The sequence below is a fragment of the Cydia splendana genome, chromosome 10, assembly GCF_910591565.1.
Source record: "Cydia splendana chromosome 10, ilCydSple1.2, whole genome shotgun sequence".
NCBI classification, from domain to species: Eukaryota; Metazoa; Arthropoda; class Insecta; order Lepidoptera; family Tortricidae; genus Cydia; species Cydia splendana.
Window position 1 is genome coordinate 8,789,174 of NC_085969.1, and position 23,931 is coordinate 8,813,104.

At 36.6% G+C, this 23,931-nt stretch overlaps 1 protein-coding gene across 1 annotated transcript in view; it reads right to left on the minus strand.

The window, feature by feature from the left end:
* Window positions 1–21,516, minus strand: part of LOC134794557 (Kv channel-interacting protein 4-like) — a 192,251-nt gene extending 170,735 nt beyond the window's left edge. The window contains exons 1-2 of the mRNA XM_063766366.1: window positions 21,506–21,516; window positions 19,462–19,637 (exon numbers count right to left, since the gene is read on the minus strand). Coding sequence (XP_063622436.1) covers window positions 19,462–19,637; window positions 21,506–21,516 — 187 coding nt within the window. The remainder of the gene's footprint in view (window positions 1–19,461; window positions 19,638–21,505) is intronic.
* Window positions 21,517–23,931: the final 2,415 nt, after the last annotated feature.

Sequence of the window (23,931 nt, forward strand, 5' to 3'; positions counted from 1 at the left end):
CACAGATCTTAGCATTTTAACCTAACAATAAGTCAAGCCGATGCTAAAAGTCTACGTATTTCATTATTTCGCGTCGGCCACACAATGGTGTTTAAATACGATTCTATACGATAGATCGTTTGACCTCGAAGGTGAAAGGAGCGCGGTTAGAAAACGTTTCCCTCGAATATAAAGGAAGGCCGGGTCTGTGAATGTATTGCCAGGAAATGGGAAAACTAGGCCAAGAGTACGAGGGATGAATTAAAGGTCGGAAATATGATTGAGTCTTGGTTAGACAATGACGTATTATTACTGGCGTTATAGTCACTTGTGGCATTTTCCTATTGAGAATCTATCATAGGATTATTAATTATCAGCTGGCGATAATTAATAATTAAGCTTTATCTCGGTAAATCTTCGACAAGGTTTTTTTATATAATACACAATCAAGTAATTATGTAATTAAGGCTTTCTAAAAATGTATTAGAGTAATCCAAAAATATATCTACTTAAAAAACTAAAGCCAAACAAAATTCACCTTTCACAACTCGTCATCAAACAGCGTAGTAACAAAAATTACAAGATTTTGCAAATGCGAAAACATATGGAAATGTAATTCATAATTTAGCTGCTTATAATTTGGTCGTGGAATTTGTGTTAGCAGTTACAGCAATTGCATTACAAGGAGCGCCCCGCGTTGGGCGCCACTTATTTGCCGAGCAAAGTTTACGCGGCTCACCCGCTGCCAAGCCGCCATCTACGTTTACCTCACAGATCATTTACAGATGGAACATACAAGATGACTTGCGGCCACCACGTGTTAGCAAATTGTTAACACGGAGTTTGCTAACAATCAACACTGCAACCATCGTGCTGTGCCACAATGCTGAGCCTTTTGCTGACACACTTAGTTTTGACCATTTTATTGTTTGTACACAATTTTTAATGTCCGTAAATAAATTACTTTTAATTATTTCTTTCATTGATGGTCCCATCCTAATAACAATAAATTTAGTATAAGAGCGCAACTGCCCGTTTCGTTTGCGAACATGTTTATTGTTTAAGACTCAAATTGAATTTTCAGTGGTAAAACTGAGCTATTGTGGCATAAAATAGTGTAGGGTTTATCTTGGTTTTGTGGCTTGCGGCGTAGCACTTTAAAACTATTCGAGACAGTTTTACATCAGAGGAAAATGTATGGTCTCAGTTAAAAAATCGCCGCCTTCTTCTACTTCTGCCGTAAGGGGACTAGGTATATTGATTGTAGTAGGTACCTATAGGGTAGATAAATTGTTATTGACAAACATTGTCATTGAAGCTAATCGCCTCGCTCGTAAACACTAAACAATAAAGGAAATTATGAAAAGGTTTGCCGAGTTTAGGTATATCTATTTAAGTGGTTGATTCGTTATTCGACATGCCGCGTGTTCGCATCTCACTCGACGTGGTGAATTTGTATAATGAAATTATTTTTACTATTGCCTAGTATGTACTTACTAGAGGGTGGTGACGGCGAGTCAGTAAGAACGCTTCATAATGCGGAGTCTTTGGGAGGTAGCCTATGGTTTAGCCACTTGCGATTGTTACAAACTTGATTCACACACGCTAAACAAAATTCCCGATTCAACGTTGTGTTTGTGTTTGATGTAGGAATTACTTCATTGTTACAACTTTGCTAGGATTTCCTGCGGAACAATGGAAGATTCTAATTAAAATTGAAATTATTTACATAATGTCTGAAAATGTCTGTATAGCCTCCGAGATGCTTTTGTCAGACTTGAAATGCAATAAACAATGAGCCAACGAGCCTAGTTCCGCGAGTGGTCCTATTATTGGACGCTGATAACGCTGTTTATTTGTTAACGTTGTGCACTGTATTTGTTTTGTAACCGAAACGATGAGCGTTTCGAATTTCCAAATTCGCCAGCTATCGTTCCGTTCCGAATTTCCGATCGTATTGTGTAATTGTTCATCTGTACCGCATCCTGATTTCGCAGTTTTATCTAACAGCCCCGCTTTCCATGAAAATACGGATTCAATGGTTCGTGAGAGACACAATAGAGTTTTGTTCACGTTCATTAATTAACTTCAAGATTTGATGCGTTCATGTTTAACTTTGGCTTGGAGTGCGCAACAACAAAATGGGAGGTATAAACTGGTTTGACGATCTACCGTTAAGTGTCTGCTGGAACGACCTGACGCCATTCACCGACATTGTTGTTTATAATGATTTTAGAACAATATGTGTTTCGCTCCAATTTGCGCCGTTAAGTTATATTATCTATAAAATCTTACAGCGATTAAAAGACTAGCCGTATTAACATTTTAAGTATCAAAATCTCTGTCTCGAAAACAATGGGACTGTGGCGTCTCCTCTAGCTGTCACTGCCAAACGTCGTTCCACAATAACCTAACAGATGGCGTTAGGGAGCTTAGAACGCACAAACTGCTAAGAAGATACTACGTCTAGAACGCAATTAGTATGTGAAACCTACATCGCGCTTACAGTTATAATGTCAGTTTCTATATATATAACTTCCGACCAACTCTCAATGGACTTCGGTCCCCAGGCATAACACCCGCCTGGAGAGAGTACTCTCTATTGCCTTCTCTGGTGACCTTCTACATTGGTGACCTTCCGACATTGGACAGCCATGAAGACCTCAAGATCCTGACGACGCCGCCTCGCAGCAAGCCAATTGTCCCTCTCTGAGTGTACCACCTAGCATGCCTCTGTACATATGTGATATACCTGTAAATATCTTGTAAATATTCATGCCTGGTACCTCAATCTCTCTCTTTCTCCGCTCGCCTCTCTGGCTCTGAGCAACTCCGCTCGCCACTCTGGCTCGAGCAACTCCGCTCGCCCTCTCTGGCTCTGAGCAACTGCGCTCGTCACACTGGCTCTGAGAGCGGCTTAGAGCCAGTGTGACGAGCGCAGCTGTGACTCTGAGCATCTTCGCTCGCCACACTGGCTCGAGCACATCTGGTTTCGCTGCACACTTCATACGTCGTCGCTGACCCCTCTGCTCAAAGGGGGGCTGATGTGGCGTCTCCTCTAGCTGTCATTGCCAAACGTCGTTCCACAATAACCTAACAGAATGGCGTTAGGGAGCTTAGAACGCACAAACTGCTAAGAACTACATCTAGAACGCAATTAGTATGTGAGAGTTGTGAGACCTACATCGCGCTTACGGAGTTATAATGTCAGTTTCTATATATATAACCTCCGACCAACTCTCAATGGACTTCGGTCCCCAGGCATAACACCCAGGCGGGCGGGTAATAGCGGGCAATAAAGAGTACTCTCTCCAGGCGGAGAGAGTACTCTCTATTGCCTCTCTACTTTTCTACAGGACCTTGACAATTGCAGAATACCAAAACTCCTTTAAGTTTGTTGAAAATTGTTTCGACCTTCTTTACCTTGAAACTGTATTAAAAACAACACAATATTTCTCAAGGAGGCTTACTCGAGCGTCAATTCAGAGCCGCTCCAAGTTAAGTAACAAATGATCACTGAGTTTGACAAACAAGGCTCGCTTCTAATGTCTTGAAGGCGGTGGGAGCACAATGTCTAAAGCTTGGTTGACACCTTCATTACGCCGCTGACGTCTCGCAAATACTCGACGAATTGTTCGCGGAGAGTGTTATGAGTAGGACTCAAGAGTTCCCACTCAACAATTTCGGCATCATTGGATTTGAATTGTTTAAGGGCTTTTGCGTGCTAGACTTATACTCTTTTTAGCATTTGAACTCGGGGCGTGTGTTAAGGTGACTTGTTATATGCATAATGTTTTATATTTGAACGAAACATGATTAAAGAAACGTCAAATGAGAATTATATTCCATACAAAGTGACCTGTTTATTGAGTGTATAATAATTGAATAATATTAAAAAATATATGAGCGAAAATATTTAAAATGCACAATATATTGAAAAAACTTCCGTAAAAGGAAATGACATTCTCGAAAATAAAGTTAATGGAAGCAATTTAAGACACACTTACTTGAAACGAAATGTGAGAAGCAAAAGCACAATGTTTGTGCCATTTAGAGGATCTCTTAAGGAAAAAACAAGACATTTAAAGGCAGACATGGAGTTAACATTTTTAGAAATCATTAAATTAATTTTCTCTACACATAAATACAGTTCATGTTTTTCAAATACCTATTATTTATGACAATACGTAAGTATGAATTAACGGAAAATAATGAAACTGTTTTCGTCCTATCAAGATCGTAAATCAGGGTCATTTCCTCTACTAATATGTATTTAGATTTACTAATTAAAACTAGTTAATTCAAAGTCTAGCTGTGTGCCGAAAAAGTGGCTAGAGAGACTTGTCGCCCTTGTCGGTCTTTCATGACGTGACGTGGTTCATCAAAATCGGTTTCATTTCGTGATGAAATTGTTCTTGGCGGGTCTTGAAAAAACTCCACTGCAGTGCTTCTCAGAAAAGTTGAGGTTGACTTTGACAAGTTTCCAGCTGTTATTAAAGAAACGACTCTTAGAACAGAGAGAGAGAGTTTAGTTAATAAAACCACACCTTTCCTAAGAATGGGCATTATTTTCATGCACTCTAAAATGTAAAATTCGTTAAACACTCACTAGCGATCTGCGACAATGCCGTTACAGCCGATCTTAGGGTTTTCAAAGTCCGGCGTCTAAAGTTCTTACGAGACGGGAACCTCTCCATATCGATGCTCACTGACATTTCAACTACAAATACAATAACATGGAACCATTTGTTCGGAAAGCTCAGAATACACTGCGCGTAAAATTCGCGTTCCCGGTCAGGTGTGGAAATCGGTTATTACGATAACTTATTCACACATCGTAAGGAATAGCCGCACGACTAGAGATTCTGCGTAATTTTAGAATTTTACATATTAGATATACTGGGTGACTTCTAAATAATATGTACACTATATTTTTTACATACATATTTAGAAGTAATTTATCCATTACAAAGAAACGTTTTATTGTATATCGACTTTTAAAATAATATATTTATGTAAGAATAAAAAAAGTATAATAATAACACCTTCAGATCCACAGCGCAGGCTTCGTCATCAGAGAGAAAGCTCATCCACCTCAGGTTTCGTCAAACTTTTAAAATTAAATGTACATTATATCGGTATTGAACGACGTGTGATTTTAACGCTATAAGTAGCACATCCCGTCACTTACGTTACGTCACACTAGGTGTGGCCTTTATCTTCATTCAGATTGTTTTTGGCTCGTCATGGGGTCTTCCGCGGGAGGTAGAAAGGTTGTAGTACCAAATTTTCAAACTAGTTGAGACGTGTCAAAAAATATTTCATTAGAACAGCGACTCCAAGCTCGTGGCAATCATCTGACGGATGAAGGTGTAGCGATGCGCAGTTCACGTAAACACTTTTGATGCGGCTATTCCCGGTGAGCTCATTAACAAAGGCGGCCTTTGTTCTAAAGAAATACACAACTCACGTCTGGAGCTTCTTGAATGAAACTCGTGATGGTGCGGAAGTAACGTCAGAGGAACGTGTTTGTTTTTTACTCGATTCTCGGAAAGGATGCTGTTAATTAGCGTTGCCCGCATTTTGACGTGCCGTTTCGCGTGGCCTTGACAAGAAATGGCAGTTTTGGAAGCTCTCAGATCTTCCTAAAGGTGACGTTCGGATGTCAACTGCAGCTACTGCTACTGACGGAATGAACGTCATAATGGCGGCGGCGAACATCAGCATGGTGGCGGCGAACGTCAGCTTAGAATTTTGAAATAAAATTAAAAAAACAATTTAGCTTGGGCACGATCCAAAGTAAATTATGATCACATAAAGCAATCTTATCCACGTTTTGTTTATTAAATGCACGGCTGGAAAAGCCCGTACGGTGTCGTCCAAATGCTTCCATGAATATTCTGTCACACTATCTCTAAAGCAGACCTACATGCCAAATTAGACTCTGGTACCAAGACCGAAGCGCCGTGCTTAATTTCAGCTAGACTGTTCTAAATTCTAAGAGGAAACTACATTATTTTAAACTTTTATTTAGTTTTAGATGTACAATGAGTCTGTAATCAAATCCTACATGTTTTGCTAGTTAGTGAGTCTTGCGTCTACTTAATGTTAATAAATATTGACATACCAATAATGTTATGTAAGCACCTACAGATGCTAGTTAGGTAATTAATAGAGTCCTGAATTAATTTATTTTGTGAAGTTACAAATAGTTTACGTAGGTACTATGGTGTATGTGTAATTGTTTAGAGGATAGATCAAATGCTATGAACTCATCACAGTATGTACAACCTGATTTGTTTTGCGATTGCAATTTGCATGTCTGATGACTTCTCTATACGCATCCATGTGTAATGTAATTTAATTATGTATAAGTAATAAAGATATTCCAATCAAGGTAGATATTAATTCGCTGATTTCATGACATTGAATTGCAAGTACCTACAGTGGTAGTGAAATATTGCAATGTTATTGTATTCCATTCCTGTATGTAGTGATTCGAGTAGGTACATAATTTTGATCACTGTTTAAATCCATACACATTAAGCTTTTAATATCTGCGAGATCGAGCTTTGCTCGGAAAACATATAGGAACTCAAAAATGCGCGTATTCCCTGAGCGAAGACCTACATTGATATATCGCCCCCGAAAACCCCCATATAGAAAATTGCATCGATCTCGTTAGAGCCGTTTCCGAGGTCCCCGAAATATATATAAAAAATAATCAAGAATTGCTCGTTTAAAGGTATTAGATATTCGCTCCTAATATTATTACTAAATGCCAATGGTCGTTATCAATGACACTGATTGAATATTACATAACGTGATGCAATCACTGATAATCATTTAATCAATCTCCATTAATACTGCAATCACAAGTTAATTATACAACTGAAGCACCCATATTGAGTTAGGTACCGAATTAAAGCCGCAATCATCAAACACATATTCAATGCCAATACCAAACTGGGCCTGACGATTATTTGGCTTTACGACGAGAACTACTTATTTTTTTTATCTAAAACTCAAAGTAATCTATAAGTAACAATAGTACATATATGTATAATATCGGTCGGTTGTTTATTCGTCTTAAGCCGTTGTTTGTCAGTATTAAAATAAAACACTAATAATAATTGCACAAAATCTAAATGGACGTTTGTCACCGCATTTTGCAATTATCTAATTCAAGCCAAACCACACGGATGGCCAATTTTACCGGGACCATTTATCATTCAGCGGCCCAAGCGGTCTAATCCGCTATTGACAAATTTGTTATTCGCCGCTGTCACCGGCCGAACGCGTCGGCAACGCTATGACGTAGAGCTGACCCATGAACGGATCATGTATTCGTTTGATTGGAAATATTTAGATTTGCTTACTACTTTGTTTTACTTTATGCAAAGACCGAGTTGGATCACAATATCGCAAAGTCATGACTTCGTTGCGTAACTAGAAAATAAACAATCTTCCTGAAAAAAAAAAACCACATCGGTTGGTTTGTGACAGAGAATACATGAAATGGTTATCACGTAGAAAAAAAATACTTTTACAGTGCATATGTTCCTACTTTCCCGCACTAGTTCGGGAAACAGCACTTTCCGTGCGTATGAAAAACGTTGTACAGTCAACAACAGAGCTATGAATACAGGCAAAGTGTCAAAAATATGTATACAGTACTTTATTGCCTGTACATTAAGGTCGTGTATACATATTTTTGGCACTTTGCCTGTATTCATAGCTTTGTTGTTGACTGTACGATATACGTGCGAATGAGTAATTCGCAACTCGTGTCGATTTAAAACACTCCCTACGGTCGTGTTTTAATTTATCGCCACTCATTTCGAATTTTCTCTTTTCTGCTCTTGTATCGTAAATAACTTTTCTCAAACATGCAATATAATATTGATGTTATGTTCCTTATAATAGGCTGCGAAGTATGACGTTTCAGGTGCGGCTAGGACAAAAGGTCGTTAATGGAATTTCATAGACATCTTGCAGGCCTAGGCCGGCAAAGTCCTCTTTTTTAATTTTCATTTCACAGATATTTGTGACACAGCATTGTGGCATTCATCCATTAAAAAAAACTAGAGGCAGTATTTGCTTTATGGTTCGTACTGACACTCTGCCACTACGCCTATAAAAAAAAAACAAAAAACAATGTTTGCTATAATTTGCAGTTTTATTTATATAAAATCAACATGAACTTAATAAATAATACATTCTATAGTTGTATAATTTTAAATTATAAATTTAACTATATAAATAAAAACATTTAAAATATTTCATCTAAACGTTAGCGGTAAAAAGGTCTACTCAAACACGCGTAGTTATATTTTTTAAATTGTTATGGAGGTAAAGTTGAAAAATTCTGTTTTATTGGATTTATGGTGCGTTGTTGATTTTTTGACTTTAATATAAGTTCCGACGAAATAATTAAATTAATATTAATTGTAATCGTAGGTGTTGGAATTGGCAGCGTAAGCAGAATTGATTTTAATAACTTGCTACCTCTGCCGCCAAGTCAAAGACGAAGTATGTATATGGTTGCTTATGGCAATTTTATTATTTGAGAAACTAAGAAAAACGGCTTACAGTTTATTAGTAACAGTTTTGTGGCATATTTTAAATGAATGTAACTACAAATTCGTCAACACTGTGGAAATTATACTTATTTACTCCATGCATAAAGCAACGATGTATGTGAAACATGATATCAACATGAAAGACTATGTAAACTTATGTGACGAAAACGACAGTCAGACGGTTACAAGGCGAAAAAATCAAAGATACGTGAAAATATACGGGTAGTAAAAATACACGACTCGTGTAAAACATACGCGTGATAATGATATAGGTACGTGTTGGTTATATTTTGGGTGTAGTTTACTTTTAGTTTTTTCTATAAATAAAACTTGGGTTTCGTGGATTTTTTATTTTATTTATTTCATTGCATGTTTGAGAAAAGCACTATACATACCTCGGCGGGAAATGGGGTTGCCCGCGCTCAGACCTATCGGCCTCGCTTCGCTCGGCCGTCTATATGTCTTCGGCCGGCAACCCCTTTCGTCCCGGCCTCTGTAGTAATGCACTAATCATTTAACGAAATAAGAACCACCCTACTTTACTAATTGCGTCTAATCGTTAACGTTATTTTAGTTAACAAAGTTAATTTTAATCTTAATATCGAATTATTCAATAGATCTGTGCTAATTTATAATTCACGTTGGACGTTGAACATTTTCCATACGAGTATCAACGTAACTAGCGGTCTCACCAACATCGCCATTGACATAATAGGTATTTGAGAAATTTGTCGCTCGCCTCTGTCACTGGCTGAATGCGGCCGCCACAACACACTACGTGACGTATGATCTAACGGGGTATTAAATGTTTTTCTTTTTTACTTGAAAACTTATCTTGTTGCACATATTTCTATTTGCTGAGAAACTTAAAGAAAAATCTAAACGGCCTGTAAAGGATACGAGACAAGTCACAATCCGAGTAGATTTCAAATAGTGTTCATACGATTAAATAGTTGTTCAATTATTAGATTATTACTTTAGAAATTACCTACCGAGGCAGGATAACATTTGGTGTTTTGGAGCAATGTAGCTGATACTAGATATATAGTTACGTAACAAGATATATAGGATAAATATTTGAAAAAATTAAGAAAAAAAATATGTAAGAAAAACGTGCTTGAATAAACGAAGTAAAATAAGTTAGTTACGAAACGAAAATGTTAAATTGTTTAGTTATAAATTAAAGGCACGTATTTAACCGGTCAACTAATTAATCGAATTTTGGTAGTTAAAAATAATAGAAATGGGTACTAAAATTAATAGTTTGGCAACTAAAACGGAACCTTAAAATATATCAATATGAGTTGTATTTTAATGCCGTTACAGCTTTTGTTTATTTTTAGGCAGGTACCAAATATTCATTTGGCAACTGAATTATTATATTGGAGAATATTTATGAAGCACATTTTAAAAAGAAAACGGCTATCTATTAATTTAAAAATGAAGTTCTTTTAAAATATTTTGTTTTGTCATTACACGGTCAACCTAACACGCTCCTCCTCGCTTCGCTCGTCGTCGCACCTATCTTTTGACTCTGGCAGAACGTGGTAACTATTGAAATTAGTAATTAAAAATTTAATAATCTAATGGTATAATGGTCATTAGGTGTTTCATGATTAGGAATTTCAACTATAAGTATAGTAGGGTATTATACGTAAATAAATTTGTGGTGTTTTGTGGATTAGGAAATTTGTCAATTTAAAGTACTAGGTATGCATATATTATGTTTAAATTTAAATTATTTAAAAATTGAGTATTTAAAGCTTATAATTATAGGTATCTTAGGTAGGTATTCTGTTTATGTACAAAATATATAAACAACCAAATTTTATGATCGCTTTACAATATTAGTTGCCAACTTATTATTTTAGACGCCAACCTATCAATTCAAGTTCCCTATAACTTTTTTGGGTGGCTTGATTTTGCTGCCAGTTTTTTAATAATATGATGCTTAAATTTGAGGCTAATATAAATTTATTGGCGCTAAAATATTAATGCACAGTTAAATTATATTATTATATGCCCAGTAAAAGTTCCTGTTTAATATTTTAGTTGCCCGGTTAATAATAAGCCTAAATTAAATAAGTAGATATTTATTTCAGTTGTCTCCTTTGCCTTTTATCTTCCCAACAATAGTCAAAGTAAAAGTTAGTGAAACTATCACCGCAATAATCTTGAGAGCGTCCTGGCCCTTCTTTACGAGTTTGGTGCGGGTCAAACGTGACACGGGTCAAACTTAATAGCAAATGCTTTTATTGACTAGACTTGACTAACTGACGTCACAAGTCAGGGTCTCTAATAATCATAAAACTTAACTGGAAACATTGATCTAGGAATCAGAAATTACTTTGGAAGTTATCATATTGAAATGAGTTTTAGTTATAGGGTAATGTGTGTTTGATTCCTTTTAATGACTAATTCATTAAAATTAATAGCACAAATTATATATACTTAATGTTAATAATGGCTTTATTTTGTTAGAAAAATATCCGGTTTCAATTGATTCCAGTTTGTTATGACAACTACCCTAGGTGGCTACACTACATGTATTAAGAATTAGGGACTTGAGGGTTTTTGCATTGCAAATATTTAATTGATTGACAACTATTAATTGTGGCAAACTGCGACGGTATAGGTTCTCGCTTCGGAAATTTCATTAATTCTGCAAAGAGTAAAGTTTGCAGGCGAAGTTGCGTCGCTCGCAGGCCGGAGATGTCCGAAATTGTTTACCAAATTGATCCGAAAATAACCATTTTGTACAGTTTCAGTGCCACAGTTATTTCAATACTACTAAAACTTCCCTAACGATCTACAAGAAATGACCACGCGTATCTTTCACGTATAAAAAGCTTTCTCTTCTATTAAAATAATTAAAACCACGAACACCCAAAAATAACAGCAGAAAAAGGTTGGAGCATAATATTGAAAATTTTACTTTGAGCCATGAAGCGTGAATAATGTAATTCATTCTCGCGTAAAAATTAAATCTTACGAAGGTCAGAACCGGAATAACCTACGGTTAAAAATATTTTCAGACTTACTAAATACAGTTTTAACGGAGCTAGTCGTGTTTTTCCAAACAGCGCTGAGGAGAGTAACGAGTCGGCTCCAGAAAGGAGTGCTCCCGGGGTCGGCGTCGGCGGTGTCTGTGAACCGCACTCGCTTCTTTTTCCTCCTCTCAGAACTCTTGCTTCTAAAACTCGACTTTCTTTTCACCTCGTTTTCAACCGAAACAGTTGTTTTCCTCACAATCACATTCATCGCCGCGCACAATTTTTCAGACACTCATTTTGAGCACATAAGTCACTTCTTTGCCATTTATTGCCGTGTTAAATCAAAGGTCTGTCACACTACTAGATGTAAATGTGTTTGTAGCAATAATAAAACGTATTTTCGTTGCACTACCGTCACTTTAAACGCGTCTAAAAGTCTAGACGACACTTGGCTTGGTTTCAATGATAGAACTTTGATTAGTCACAACATGTATTACGACCAAAGCCTTTATGGAAGTCGTTGTTACAAAAAAAGTACAAAAAATAAACCAGGCATGATGCACAATAGATATGAACTGAATTAAAGTACCTTTTTATCGAACGAGGTAACGATATGTACTTGGTTACATGCCAACATTTTATTAGAACGCTAATAGTTTCGGAAAATCAATGCTAAACGTAAGAATAATTGCATGTCATATAATTAAAAGTTAACGATTAGCTCAATACACAGGTAACACAGCCTTGACATTCGAAAAATTTATATGTATATGTATATATGTATAAATTTCTTTGAATTATTGGAAGATTCATTTAAAAAATAATATTGGCTTGGTATTAACTATCTACCTACTATAAATTAAGAGCTTCTCCATCAGTAGGTATGTAACTAAACCATACCAAAATGAATTAATGAAAATGAATTGAAAGGTATTCTACCTAAGATTGTAAAGAAAAATATTAAACTTTCCATGCTCATCACATATCTTCATAAAACATTTCCGGGGTATCACAGGAATCAGCTCAAAAATAATACGCATATAAGGCTATAATTAGGAAGATCATTTGGCAACGTGCGTACAACGTGATATGAGGTATTACATGCTATGGCTGCCGAATGTACAGACAATTTTCAATCAGTGGCAACAACCCAAATGACAACAAGGTGCGACGCGATATATCTTTCAAATTACATTGCTGGGTACTCACCAAGTATTCAAACAATTGTAAGTATGGAAGCAGTAATGAACACGGTATTGTCTTGTTATTCGTTGGAGTTTATACTAGCGGGATTAACGTAGTTCCCATGTTGATTGTCAACTAGCAGCCATTTTGTTTGTAAAGGATTTGCATTTCATACCAATTTGGATGAAAGTCTGATGGCGTGGTATTAATTTCAGTTCCCCTTTGACGTCTGGTGAAGCGTGGGTATTCGAAACGCAATAATTGGCGAGTAAAAACAACAATTGTAAAAATTGTATAGAATTTTTGGACGTATTTATTTTACTATTTTTGTGGTGGTTGTATTCATTAAAAATAGTACCTACTATTAAAAGAAAATAAATATATGTAGGTGTATATAATTAGAAACTCGTGACGGATTATTTCAAAAGTATTGTGCAAAAGTTCTCAGAAGAAATATTAATTACTTAGCTGAATAGGTTGAACGTGAAAGAAAACGTTCGCAGATAAGAATTTAAGATGAAAATAAGAAAACTAATGATTTAATAGCGAACATGACGCTCGTGAATTCATATTTTTGACACTGTCCTTGTCGATAAACAATAATTTTACTGCACGTGCTGATAACGAAGTATTAATTGCTAAAAAAGGCAACAAGTACAAGAAAATGGCTAGCAAACTTGTGTGTACCGATTGTTGTAAAAGGTCTATCTGGTGATTCGGAGAGGAAGCTGTTGTACACAATATAAATAAATAAATAATAATAATTAATAAATATTATCGGACATAATTCCACGAAAAAAAATCCTGTAACTAGCAGGGCGATGGTTTAAAGTATCATACAATTTTGCCATAAATTTGCACGTTAAATGATGAGGAATGCTGTCGCGGTGTTGTTGCCATTATCATTAAAGGGGCCCACAGATTACTTACCAGTCCGCCGGACGATATCAGCCTGTTAGTTAAACGCAAAAGGTGACAGTTCCTAACAACAGACAGGCTGATATCGTCCGGCGAACTGGTAATCTGTGGGCCCCTTAATAGGCGGCACTTAGCCGTCGCAACTAGCAATTTATCATTGACCACAACTTTGCCAAACTTTTCAGGAGCGTAATGAAGTTGGTAAATTAAGTTGGCGAGTTTGCGACGAATAATAGTATAGATCGGTATCGAGACACAATGCCTGGAAGCAAACGGTTTAGTAAGTATTAATATTGCTATTAAAGGATGGATATACTTACGTCTTTCGTTTACTCGTACTTAATGACTTTTAAAAAGTGTAATATGATAAATTGTGACTTTCCATCAGAGAAGGGTCCTTATGCACATGAAGCGTAAGGACCCTTCTTAAGGAAATTAAACATAAGAAAAGGCACAATTTATGAATATGTGAAATTTGTGAGAATGCCTATTTTTTTGCATAACCCTTATCTTTCAAAATAGGATGCTGGGCTATTAACATAATGTGTACCTCTTATTGTCGACAAATTTCATTTCCCGGCCGAACTCAGAGAATGCTCAAGTTATTTAAGTACATTTTCCTTGGAAAGTTCGTCAATATCATAAATGTAGAATTATCAACCTACAGGTATGCTCAGCTCAACAATAACAAAACTTTCTGTTATCTCGGTCGCCGGCACTGTGTTCGGCAGACCAACTTCCGCTGTTATGTTATGTTTGTTTACATGTAATACTCGTATATTATGATATGGTGTTAAAGTACTGTACTGAGAAGTTGCAAAATAACTTTTTACTGGCATTGAAGCCTGGAGGGCTAATGAGGTAACATTGAAATATTGTTTCTACGACTTTGTCATATGTTGAAATTACCTTTTAGCATAGGTACTATTTATTAACTAATTCAATAAATTGATTAGTACAAACAAATAATTATTTTCGATACATAAGAACAATTAAAGCAATTAAAACAATAAATGAAAGCAATGGAAAAATAACAAAGCAATTTATATAATGTACCTACCAGCTTCTGCCCGCGACTCCGTCTGCGTACAGTTAGTTTAGTACTTTCATAGCAATAACTTAGTATAACGATGAACTTTAAGTTATCCCTCTAAGGAATGATTTCTGCGATAAAAACTATCCATTGTCCTTGCCGAGACTCAAACTACGGATTCAGTGGTCTAAGTTTAAAGAGGTAACAGACAGACAGATAGAGTTACTTTCGCATTTATCGTACCGTACCTCTTTTGTCCATGCGAATATACTTTTGTAAGCTACAAACAAAATATTTGCGACTCATAAATATGATTTATTTTTCTTGGGTTAACAAAGTACCCACAGTAAGAGGATGATAAAAGCATACGTTACAAAAATAAGTTTATGCAAAATATACGTCACTCCTTTTAAAACTACTAAACAGCTCTCGCTATAAAATATAGTTCTGCAAGCTTGAAATAGTTGCGGCCATAATTTAACTATGGAATAATAAAACGTTATAATCATAACATTCATAACAGCAGGTTATGAGCGTATTCTGCGAGATTGAGCCGACTTAACTGCTATTTTCACCTCGAAGTAGGAACACCAAAAGTAAACGATTACTAGGATATGACCCGACTGAACTGAACATTAATAAAACGTAACTGTTAAAATGGTACTGTAAAAAAGCTAATCTCGGAATAAACTTTCACCTTGAAGGACAAATTGACTATAATTTGCGATGTTAAGATTTTGGTTTATTTATAGCGTATGAGATAGTAAAGTAACCATATAAACAGACAGCTGTCTCTGTAGCATTGCGTAGTAATGTATGCTTACTGTGTTTTGTCGAAAGTACGAGTAAAACGTAGCAGCTGGCATATGATTGACGCAGTTGTCGACGTGATGTACGATGGAACAAAGTCACCTTGACAATGCTCGATAGAGAGTGGCGGACATTTTATCCTGTTATTACCGCGTCTATCATACGTGCACTGGAGTAGAGGGTTGGTAAAAAAAATTAGGATTTCCCTATACAAAAGTCTACAGCAACAATAAAACTAACTAAATAAAATACTCTAAAAGTACATTAAGATCTTAGTTATCGATGCGAAAAATTTGCTGAACACGATCACACACAATGTATACACGATCGTATTAAATATTTATACTTATTAAGTGGTTGCATCAATGTCTTAAACCTTGAATTTAGTATGTCATAGAGCTGCGTAAGATCAATAAGATAAGATAAAATTTATTTCATTGAAGAATATTCAAAAATTAAGATACTTAAATACTGTAAATATACAAACATGGTTTAAACAACATAAAATATAAGACATTGTAAGCTAAAAATTGAAACTGTATTTATTAAACGTCCTCCAATCTATTTTAATGTTGTATTTGTGTGAGGTTCCCGTAAACTTTGTGTGATGGTAAAAATGCGAAACCTAAACTAGCAGCCGTATTCGAACAATGTCATTCGTCATTCGTCAAAATTGACGTTTCTTCAAACAAGAACGTAACTTTTGACACTTGTTTGACACTGACATATCCAATCCATATCGTTTCAATATCTAGTATTTGACGTATCTCATTGTTCGAATACGGCTGTAAGTATTCTTTTCACGTAAGTTGGCCACCCTATTTTCGTACCGTTTTACGGTTACGAGGACCTAATGGAACAATGATGGTCAAGCTCGGGCTATATGGCGAGTTATTTTAATAACTTATAACTGCTTAAACGAGGTATTTTTTATGAAGAAACGTATGGCTATCTGTGTCTAGAATAGCCACCGTTTTGATTGAAGGCCTATTAAATAGAAATTAAAAGGCAACTACCCTATAATTTATTGGTTAAATTAAAATTGTGTTTCGGAAATGATATACTTACGTGTGAAGCACAATTTTGATATCGATATTTGTGTTACTAAAATAAACCGGAATTAATTTTTTATAGACAAGGAAATTAATGAACACTTCAAAATTTTTTCCTCTTTATTTCTTTTGGAGAACTAACTATTAAGCTTTTAATCGATACCATTCTTTCTATTGAGCTTATTGGTCTGCTGTTACTTAAATGTATGAATTAAAGTTATAAATTTAATTATTATGAATTATTTGTTTGAAAATCTTAAGTGGAAAAACCTATATAAATCTCTTGTTAAACTAACGGCAAGTTGTTTGCAAACATTTTCAAAAGGTGGCGATAAAAGAAAACGCATATGTACAGTCACCTGCAATAATATATTACACAACGTAGGCCTCAAAAATATCTGACTCGATCTTATGTGTAGAGCCATAAGAGCGTGTCACATATTTTTGCGGCCTTCGAAGAGAAACATATTATTGCAAGTGACTGTACCTATATAATATGGTGATCGTCTTTATATACACTTACTTTTCTAGCAAGCTTCCGCTTCCTATGACGGTTTAGGTAACTATACATTATAATGGAGTTCCTAGAATACCTGTATTAGCGTCATACAGAAGCAGGTCGCTAACGAAGGGTCCCTGCCTCATTTTCACTACAAACACTTGGGTACTGCCTCCGCGTTACTGGCTTATATGAGGCGTTAGATACGCTAGTTATGCGGGTTAACTACAAACCTTAAATAACTATTACGAAACAACAATTATGAGGATATTATGGGGTCTGGAATTTCGTAGCAATAACTTAAATTTCAAGCCCTGTTTACATTATTTTAACCTCCAAAATTAAACAGGATGCGAGACGATCACAATTATTTTTAATTCGATTTTTCTTGCCAAGTCGTAGCAATAATAATCGAATTGATCAGAGCAGCGGATACTGTAGCGTAAATGTAAAACTTTTCACTTGGCTGTTTTTCTACACAGTACTGAGTACTTATAAGAGCGCTAGGTCACAGAATAAGTAATAATATTTCACACAGAACGGACTCCTCCGAACAAGATTGCTTCACACGCGGCAACAGATTGTCTATCATAGGTATATTATGACAGAATTTTAGTTCGGTTAGCAACGCGATGTCGCAAAGTTCAAAATGCCGGTGTACTGTGCCAAGTATAAGTCCTTATTAATTTCAAGTAAATAATAACACCACAGTAAATAATAGTAGAGTCTGTGCGGAAAGAGAAGAGTTCTGAAATGTATGGGATCCAATACATTCTACGACTCTTCTCTTTCCGCACAGACTCAATCACGTTCCGTCATACCAAAATATTTTTAATGGCCCTATGGAACTTCACACATTTATGACGAAACTCAAACGATTTCCGTACTAATCGTGCCTGCCATGTGTCTAGGTGGGAATACTGGTAATATAGGTAACCATCAATATGGCCGCCTGGCATCTTTCATGACGCCTACACCTTTGTGAATTGAAAGAGCACTCAATATAAATACAATTTCAATTTCATGACGCCTATTTTCATTCCTATTGAGTTCAGCTTTTAACCGTTAGTAAATTAATTTTCACCCAGCGAGCCGATTTTTGAATTTCGAGCGCTCGATTTCGTGTGACGCCTTCAATACTATATCCACTACTAGGAATTTAAATTCTACTAATATAATTGAAAACGAGTGGTCAATACCACTAGATTCCCAATTTCTATCGCTCGTAATTCAAAAATAGCATTTCGCCGTTTTCCACAGATTTTCGTGTGACGAAATCGAGCGCTCATTCAAAAATCGGCCCCCAGGTAGGTAATAAGTACTTGTTGTATTACCTGCCTGACAATTATCCGGTTAACGACATTCAGTTGCCACTGACTAATTCCAGTTGTTAGTTCTTTACTTCAAAGAACCTCTGTGTGCTCAATCTGAAGCCTTCAGCCCCAGGGCCCGTCTACTCATTTCCAAGATCAAATAGCTCCCGTTTCTTATGGCAGTGTTTGCGAATCAAACAAACATTCAAATGGGAAGGCGATGTAATCGAAAGTTAATATTGCTTTGTTATTTGCGGTAAAGTCGGGTGTAGGTTAGGTGCGTAGACGGATAATTGGCTAACCGACTTGGATGCTGAAATTTCTACTATTTATGAAATTTAAGATTGTTTTTGGCCTCAGGCGTGTGCCAAAGGCCTTGGACATGTAATAATAAATAGCTTACAAAACGAAGCTCACCCTTGGATACCAGCAATACCAGAGGGGTTATAGGCGACGGCAAGTATGTTGTCGGCCTTTAAGATAGGAGTTTGATTGATGGGATTTTTTTTATAAAAACATAAAGTGACTAAGGCCTAAAGAAAAACGATTTCAACTTTCCTAAATAGTAGAAATGCATGGTGTACCTAATGTAACTGAAGTCACCTGTAATGAAATTTTCATTGCGCTTAAGTATTTATTTGAAAAGAGAAATATCACACATATTTTTACACTGCGATTAATGCTTTACCATTACGTTCAATAAAATGGTTGCGATTGAAATACGAGTACGAAATACATCAGTCAGCCCTAAATCCACTAGCCTCAGGCTTATGTGGTGCGGCTACAGTTATACGCGTAGCGGGTAGCGGACCGCCGTTCGCTACGTAGGTGTATGCGGATGCGGATGCGTATGTGGATTTCGATTATTTATAACTTAATTATATAGATTTTGATGTACGGACAGCATCAGACGTATGCTATTCTCTGATATCTCACCTCGCCTCTATTGACAGTGAGTTAAGTTAAAGAAGATGTACCTTATTGTTTAGACCATTAATATTTACATGGATGAATGGATCTTAAGATAATGCATGAGATTAGTTTCTATTGATGTTTGATGATACTATTTACACTAGACAAACAAGCAAGCAAGTTACCTAGAGCAAACTTGACGCCGGTCCAAGCGGTCCGGAAGTAGTGGAAGAGCCGACGGTAGAGCGGGCGGTGGCGGCGGCGGCGCGGCGCCTCCGCGTCGGGCGCGGGCGAGGGCGCGGGCTCCGCCTCCCCCGCCCCGCGTCCCTCCACCGACGACGCCGTGGCGTTGAGCACCCAGCTTTACTCGACCGCTCGCTCGTTCAACGAAACCGCACCCTTAGAAACGACAGGTGTTAGTTTGGTTGTTACGTGTGGCCGCCTTTTGATCGGTGTTGTATTTGATTGGTCTACTAAATAACAGAGAAGTGTGGTAGTTTGATAAATTTGGTCTTAATGCCATAAAGATGATACGTTGCCGTAAAACCCGTTTTTAGTGAAATCGCGTTTTCTCTAGTTAAAACTAGTTTTCCGTATCGCATCAGTGAAAACGGTTTTCACTTGCAAAACTACTAGGATTAAACTAAGGCTTTTCCGTCCAAACTAGTTTTCGTAAAGTGCCTTGGCTGCAAACTAGTAGTGACAAATTGTTCAAAAATGTATTTCAGGGAAAACTAGTTTTTACTAGACGACGCGCGTAACAAAAAAGAAATAATGTTAAATGTCAATTCCCAACTTATGTTGAATTATCTACTCATAGATTTTAAATGTCCATTTTTAGCCGACCGTTCTGTAGGCAGTGTTCTGGAATGAACCATCAACACGTTTTGATCATCAAAAATCGTAACAAAATTATATAGTGGATAACTAATTTTTGCTTGAAAAGAAAAAAGGCGTCCACATGGCACAAACTTACTAGACAGTATTAAAAGAAATTGATATTTGAATAGGCTGAGGAGAACTCATAAGACGGCCACTACGAGTATAAGTAAGTATATGCAACGTGCAACTAATAGAAAAGTAAGTATGCTAGTAGGTAAGGTATGCCTAGGTACTATTTTGTTAGGATTATCAGGAAATATATGTTCATGGGTGTGAAATGAGCATTGCATAATGCTTACGCGCATATTGCGTTTACACACTTCGCTTATAGATATAGTGTATATTTAATTATTTTCCATCGTATTTTCTCGGAATGTTCGTTTTTGTCATGCTACTTCAGTCAGCCTCAGAATTTTTTGTACCGAGACTGACTGAAATAGCAAGACAGATCGTACGTTTCCGTGAAAATACGATGGAAAATAATCATGCACCTACATCTGTAACGATGAAGTAGGTACTTGGCCGTAGGGAATGTTTTTTTTCCTATTAACGAAGATTTCAACCTATGAGGTTATACTCACCACAAACACGACACATACACTCCCGCGCATGATCCACGCATCACAAGTTAAAACACTATATTAATATTCACTCAGTTAGTCCAAGGGCCGCACTTGGAAACAGAAACTTTGTCGAATCAAATATTAACCTGGAAGCCTGTGACGAATTTTGAATTATTTATGACATTTCTAAACTAACGGCTTCTATTAAGTTTTAAAATAGATCGATAAAGGCTCTGTTTCTTGTTAGTAGGTACACTGTTTTCTTGGTTAGTCGCGGGCGTGCTGTCGTCGAGATCTGTGAACAAAGAGACGACACTCTGTTAGTTCTGTTAGTGGCAGGCGGAGTTAGTTTCTTGTTAAGAGCACTAAAGCTTATGCTTAACACAACCAGTTACAAGAAAAATCCACTTAATTAAGGTTCTCTGTTCTGTTTTATTTGCTCTGTAAACACGAATCTGTAAAGTCAATAGAGTTCTTTGGAAAGCAAAAAATAATTCTACATAAAAGGTTATTATTGCCGATGGGTATAAAATCTTCTAGTCGCTTGTTCACCACTATTAGGAACATTGTTTTACTTTGTTGTTTGTAGGTTTCAAAGGACGACCTATCAAGTGTCCTTCATTAACATTCTTGACCTTCAAGGTTTTTGAAATATTACAGGTTTTGAGGCAAAGTAAATATTTATGATCTCCGGTTATAATCATGTATTTATTGTAAATTTAGGTGTACAATTATTAATGGGCTGGTAAAGGTATATTAAAGTGGAAAGCTCTTCCATACAAACCTAGTCCCCATTTTTCTCCCTGGATATTGACATTATGGAAAATATTTTTACATAATTTGTATGAAAACTGTTTTTCGCTCCTAAATTTACAATACTCGACATCTAAAAAGTCAAACGTAGAGGCATAGATGTGGTTGATATACCTGCAACAAATTTGTTCAAAATATTTATTATTTATATCCAGAGAAGAAAACGAGGACTACGTTTGTTTGAATAGGCGATTTCGTATGGGTCCTCCAATTTCGTCTTAATAATGTCGAGTTACCTAAAATTAAGTCGTCTAAACTAAACAATTGTCCCATTTTATCGTGGTTATTGCAATGCATCGAGTTGAATAATTCTTGAGTAAACGATCAATATTATACAATCGCGATTATTGGGTTATCGTTGGTAGCTACGACCCTTTGGGCGGGGTGTGATTTATTCGTAACGTTATCATGGAAAAGGTTCCCGAGCGCCATTGTTATGCGTGACAGTTGTGTATTTCGATACTTTACGCTATATGTAGATTTAGGAACCATTGAAAGGTCTAAAAAACGATCCATACCTATACGTTCTGGCTGAGGAAAAATGAAATTCATTCATGTTAAAGCTGCATAGCATTTAATACACTCTATCAAAATAGTGTTACAAACTTACATTGCGTCTACATTGTAAGAATAGTGTTTCTTATATTTTTCCTTATTTAACAGCGATTTTAACTTTTTAGCGTTGTTTTCATAGCTACACGCGTCGTAGAGTATAGCAAGAAATTTTAACAACTCAGAAGGTTTACAGCCCACACTAGCGACTCCCGAGCGTTGGCGTCTAGTCAACCCTATGGCTGCTCGACGCAACGTGTTGGCGCAATTGCGCAGCGACGCCGTTTTCCATAGCGCTGACTAGAAGCCAACGCTCAAAAGACGCTCAAAAGGCGTGGCCCTTATAGTTACCGATTTTGAGTTTCCAGGACGTTCTGCTTGGCGCGCTGGTCAAAATCCCATACAAAATAAGACTAAACGCAAACGCGTACGTCACGTCATGCTATCGAATAAAATTTACACTTATAGGGTTTGAAATCCTTAGAATATGAAACGTGTTTGTAAATTCCACAGCAGTGACCTTCATATTAAGGGTTTAACTCGCAAGACTGAAGTTTCCAGTTTAATCCTATTCAAAGGGCGAAGTGAAAACTTCTCAATGTAATCTTAGTGGAGTTTAATTCGTAGTTTGGTCTTGAATTAGATTCGCCATTTTCCTGCCGTTTGGTTATTTTGCTTGCTATTATTCGACTAACGAATCAGCGAGTAAATCCAATACGGGCGATAAATTGAACCAGACATAAAATTTATCAGTGTAGTCATTAATTTAGAAGATTATTTTTTAACTATTACCTATGTCCCGTAATTATTTTTTGAAAATTTACCAAGCAGCAATGTACTGCAAACATTACAACACATAACATGATATTACGAGATACGAACTTTTTATAGTAACTGTCAACAAGCGTTGTAAGTTACTTACTTAGGTACTTTTGGTGTCAGTGGCTTGCCACAGTAGGTATACAGTGGTATACAATACAACGGCAACGTTCCGGTGTATAAAATGATGTTAGTTCCATATAAGCCACTTTATTTCCAAAATTACCATGAATTTAATCACGAAATTTGAATGATGTTACAAACCCAAAATCGTAAAGTTGTCACTTGCCTCAATGTACTTAGGGTATCGATATTTCCTAGCCTTAACCTTTTTCGCCCTGTTTTCTCCGATTCTCCGTGATGTAAGTTTTATGACCGCTATAGTGCATGTGAACACGCCTCGCCAGTCGTAAACCATCGAGCAACTCATAAACCGCTGAGAGCGCCTCTACGTAATACACATATTCTTATTTGTACTCTTAAGGTACTTCTAAATGCGACTGCAGACTGCAGCAGCATTCCTGCCACAGCGTGACAGAAAAGTGGGAATGGGGCGATGTCACTGTCAATATTCTTAATAAGAGTGACGGATCGAATGTTCTAATGGCGACAGCAAAGCGACAACGACACTTACTTAATTTATCAAGGAAATTGACAATGAAACCGCTCGTTATTAGTACCTTCATGGTACATAGTACGTGTAATAATACTAATAATAATAAAACGTCGAAGAACAACCAAGTGAAATCTCAACAAAACAAAAATACAGTTATGAAACCTTTTAAAACTAAATCCATATGCTTAATAAATCGCCGGCAAACTCTGGAGTGTGTTACAGTTTTATTTCCAGGGGACAATGTGCCCGTCAAGAGTGCCATACGCGTTTCAACAAACTTAGCACATACAGCCTAATGGCTGGTGAGTGAACCTTATGCTGAAGTCATAAAGCCGTTCCGAAATGCATCGACAACATTGCAGTCTCGTAAATTAGACCATGCGTCACTGTCAGAGCGTAGCGAGAAGAAA